General features: G+C 40.5%; 1 protein-coding gene across 1 annotated transcript in view; it reads right to left on the bottom strand.

The window, feature by feature from the left end:
* depdc7a (DEP domain containing 7, paralog a) overlaps positions 1-3286 on the bottom strand; it is a 7092-nt gene extending 3806 nt beyond the window's left edge. The window contains exons 1-2 of the mRNA XM_005745771.1: positions 3110-3286; positions 468-930 (exon numbers count right to left, since the gene is read on the bottom strand). Coding sequence (XP_005745828.1) covers positions 468-922 — 455 coding nt within the window. The 5' untranslated portion in view covers positions 923-930; positions 3110-3286. The remainder of the gene's footprint in view (positions 1-467; positions 931-3109) is intronic.
* Between the last annotated feature and the right edge of the window lie 1107 nt (positions 3287-4393).

Raw genomic sequence — 4393 nt, 5'->3', positions numbered from 1 at the left:
TACATCGATCAAAGTGTGAGTGCGTGACTGTTATGTCAAAACTGCTTAGGGATAGAACAAGGCGCTTATATGAATATAGGCGAATAAGGCTTGCAGTAGGAAAGCGCTTTGAGTGCTCAAATAAGAGCAGAAAAGCACCATGTTAGTACCATTCCAGTCCAAACCCTCAATTTGAAAACAAATCAAATACTTGGGAGATAAATCAGTATGATTTATATCTACCTAATCATTATTTATAAAATACTAGATTTGGGAAAAAGCATTAACTGAAAATTATCAACTGAAACTGAAAATTTGTGAAATCAATGCATGACTTAATGTTCTGACTCTAAAACCTTTTGTTCATGCCAAACCAGTTTTTAGAAATCTTACCATCTGAAGCTGAACTGGATTTAACAATTACCTTAAAGGAATGAGAGCTAAGCAAATCCCAGATTACATCTAAAATAGTTACTTTATGTCTGTACCTTTCCCGTAGAGGACTATAGCCCTTTGTGTTTCTTTCAATGCTCGGTGAGTCATAGCCACTCTCAATGGTATTAGTGGAAAGGGAATTGGTGCCAGTCAGCGTAGAAGACGAGTTGTTTTCTGGACTCAGGAACCTGTATAAACTGAAACTGCTGTCCTCAAATGTAGTTTTCTTCTTTTCCTTCCCAAATACTTTAATTCCCACCGGCTCAAATACCCTTGAGTCCATGAGCGCCTGACAAAGTTTGACAGCTTTATAGCGGGGTACTGCTTCATCTCCAAAAAAACGATTGAGGGTGATGTGTGCCAGCACCACATCCACTGCCTCTGAACCCAAGAAACAGTCATGGTAAGACTTCAGGTTGTGACGCCGACGCTTGACCTCCACGCGAGTATGCAGATTGGAAATGATGCTGGTCCAGATGTAGGTGGCTCGGAAAGGCTTCCCAGCCATGCCTCGTTCTGATGGAAGGAGTCAAGAGAAAGTGTTAGAAAGCTGTGACTAATGATTAATGATGATATTGTGAGTTTTCCTTTCACTCCAGATAGCCTAACCCATGTTCTACTAACTACTACCACATCTTCAACAATTGATCGTGCAGTTTGTCAACAAATCTTCTTTCCTGTTCTGTGTTTGATTGTTGGGTCTTTCGTATTTTTGTCTTTGGAAAGAAAAACAAAAAAACCTGTGTCATCCACCACAGGCCAGACTGGTGAAAGAAAGCAGAGCTAGCCTTGTTGAGATGTTGGTGTGGCTTTCATCTCACAACAGGAAACATTTAAAGCCTGCTGAGCAAATGTTAGGAGTGAATCGGAGAGAGGCTCGCTGAGGCCAGGTGCCATAAATCAGGAACTGACAGCAACAGCCAGACTCCATGTTATGATAGCACAACATGACAAAAATGATTACTGACCTATCTGTAAAACTGGAATGTGAAAAGCACTTGGGAACAATACAGCGGCAAGCAGCTGTTCTCCCACTCTTTTTAAAGATACAACAGCTCATTGAGAACACAGAGAAGTGTGTGCCCGCTAATCTCGGTGATCTGTTGCCTAATGACATACAGCTACGTCAAACCACTTCTTCCTCTGGGAGAGAAGAAACTGTCCTCAGTGCAGATTTACATATCGGGAAAGAACAACTGGGGCTGCAGCTGTTCAAGGAAGAACACCTTGCAAAGGTTTGTATGCATAATAGGAACATAACAGGGCGATGAGGCACTGATTTGAAATGTTTATTTCATTACTTTAAGACACTGAGAAAAGATTTAAATCCATACTATGCACACGACAGTCAAAAATTTATGTAAACTCCCAATGAAAGACTTTTTAAAAAAAAAAAAGATTTACCATGCTTTTTGTTAAGCGTAATTAGCAAAAGGAAAGAGCTGCATTATCACAATGAAATCCTTGATTTAGGAGTTGCAGCAAGACCATCTGGAGAATCCCTTCAGGGGTCCCTGGATTAGCGGGATTACTACAGTAAATTCGGATTTGATCAATTTCTATTAATGCTCGTTAAAAAGAAAAGAAAAAAGTGGGAGGTCAGATATGGGTCAAAGCAATCCTGGGAACAGGCTGTGCTCTGTCACCTCTTGTTGCTTGCGCCAGGTTGAGATTTGAGCCCTGTTTGCATAGTTGACCCCAGTCACCTTCCCTATGACTATTGTCCTCTCTATATAATAATAATAATAATAATAATAATAATAATAATAATAATAATAATAATAATATAAAAAGGGAGAATGCAAGGAGTGTCAGGTCTGCATTTCAGCTCAGGATAATAGTGCACTTCTGTTTGTACACATCAGTGCGGTAAATAATCGCACAGGGAGCATTCAGCACTGTGATCATTCCCTCGTGAGAATGCTGGCTCATACAGGTGTTCCTACTGCAGTAAAGGGAAAAGATTTAGATTTTTTAGATTTAGATTTTTTTTTAAACAAGAAAGAGGACCAATGCTTAAAAAGAGGCCTAAGATGAGAATCAGTGCAGCACCATCAGACCTAAAACAGCAGGTTCTTAATAGCCTGTGGCAGATTCCTTCATTCGTCCAACATGTTGTGACTAGTAAGATTAACTGATCGAGCTTCAGGGCACAACATGAACACGCTATGGCTGAACCCCGTTTGGCTTTTTGGCCCCTATGGATTGGAATCCACATCGTAGACGCTGGCCCACGTCCACACAAAATACCCTTTTCTACCCGCTGTTTTTAACATAAACACTGCCCCACCTGCTGCTACACTCAGCAAATGTCAAACTGTCCCAAAAAAAGTTGCGACCTATCAGTTATTAACTCATTCTCTGAAGAGTTAACAGAGCATAAAAATAGCCTGGAATTCATGAAGGTCATCCTCCTTTTAAAAGTATACTTTCTGTAAAGATTAACCGTGGTTTGTCATTTTTCACAACGACTTCACTGAATCAAGCTTTCTGATTTCTTTCCTGCTCCAGACGCACGGCGTGCGTAAAATCCATGAAATCGACATTAAATTGGGATTAAAAGACACATGTCGATAACGCAGATTACAAACCTAAGTAAGGAAACTCCTCAGATTGCAACAATATATTTACCACACGCACAAAAAAAGTAACATCTGGCTTGGTGAAGTCCGTGAAGTGGTTAAATCGATCTTACCTGGTGTTCGATGAACGAAAACTTCCTCCAGTGACTGTAAAGAAAGCCATTCAGACCATGTCCCGGTCTTCAATACACACCGTGACGCTCGCAACTAAACTACAGTCAACGCCGAAACTGTCTCCTCCCACCCCGATACATTATTCATGACCCAATCACCGCCTTCCCAGCGTGATAACGAGGCTCTCACTGTTTCCCTGAAGTTTAACAAAGGCTCATTAAGTACCTTATTTTGCATCTTACATTGTTTTTACGCTTATCTCCACCAACTGAAACTAAATAAATGGAAGGCAAGTGATTACTACCACTGTTACAATCAAACAAGGTTTCACTATCGGTGTTAGCTTTAATTATTTTATCATTTGGTCATTATAATAGGATGCAGTGTGATCTGCAAAGGTGCTTATAAAAAAACCTCCCTGACTGGTGCAATCTGGAGTTACAGTAAATGCCTTTCATTTTCAAGTAATGCTCCAGCATCTAGGAAGCTTTCACATAACCTTTTACTTACTAGGTCACACCCTAAAAGCATACAGAGGAAGTAAATCTGGCCTGATTAAAAACCTGCAGATATAACTGTTCCCAGGAAGATGGGAAGATATTAAACATTTTTTCAGGATAAAGTTCTAATTTAAGAATAAGGACATTTTTGGGGGGGGACAGACCCCACAGACAGAGACAGACCTTTCCCATGTACTGCTAAAACAGTAGACACCACAAGTTGGACTGTAGGGACCCTCAAGTGTCAAAAGCAAACCTGCCTATTCCACCTCGTTTGGGGTCATGTGAACACCGTACTGTTGAATATACCGAGCTTAAATATCTCAAAAACAAATACTTACACACCCAAGAGCAAACACATATGAGCTGTAGCAGGAAGAGGTTTTTGTGAACTCAGAATCTACACTCTAAACTGATGCTTTTGTTCTTTTCTAGACAAAATGTCGATTACTTGCAGGAAAGGAGACTGAAAGGCATAGAGCTATTATTATCAACACAAGAGACAAGTATGGTGCAACAAGTGAGGTATGCAACCGAGGCAAACCGGTTCGATCAGTGTCCTCTGGGCTCTACGTATCTTTTATTTTGAAAAACGCTGCTATTCATCAGCAGGTATGAGCAGAGACCAGTCTGTGCCCACAATAGATCCTACATTTCTTCTAATCAAGCGCAGATAGACAGATGTGGTTTGAACCCCCTATTCATGCATCCACCTGAGCTGCTTTACACATGCATTTTGGTTTTCTTGTTTACTTTCACATTCAATGTTTTACAGGCTTGACA

Source organism: Pundamilia nyererei, unplaced genomic scaffold (genome assembly GCF_000239375.1).
Source record: "Pundamilia nyererei isolate P.nyererei 1_Seehausen unplaced genomic scaffold, PunNye1.0 scaffold00166, whole genome shotgun sequence".
Classification (NCBI taxonomy): domain Eukaryota; kingdom Metazoa; phylum Chordata; class Actinopteri; order Cichliformes; family Cichlidae; genus Pundamilia; species Pundamilia nyererei.
This window is presented reverse-complemented; position numbering and strand designations above follow the sequence as displayed.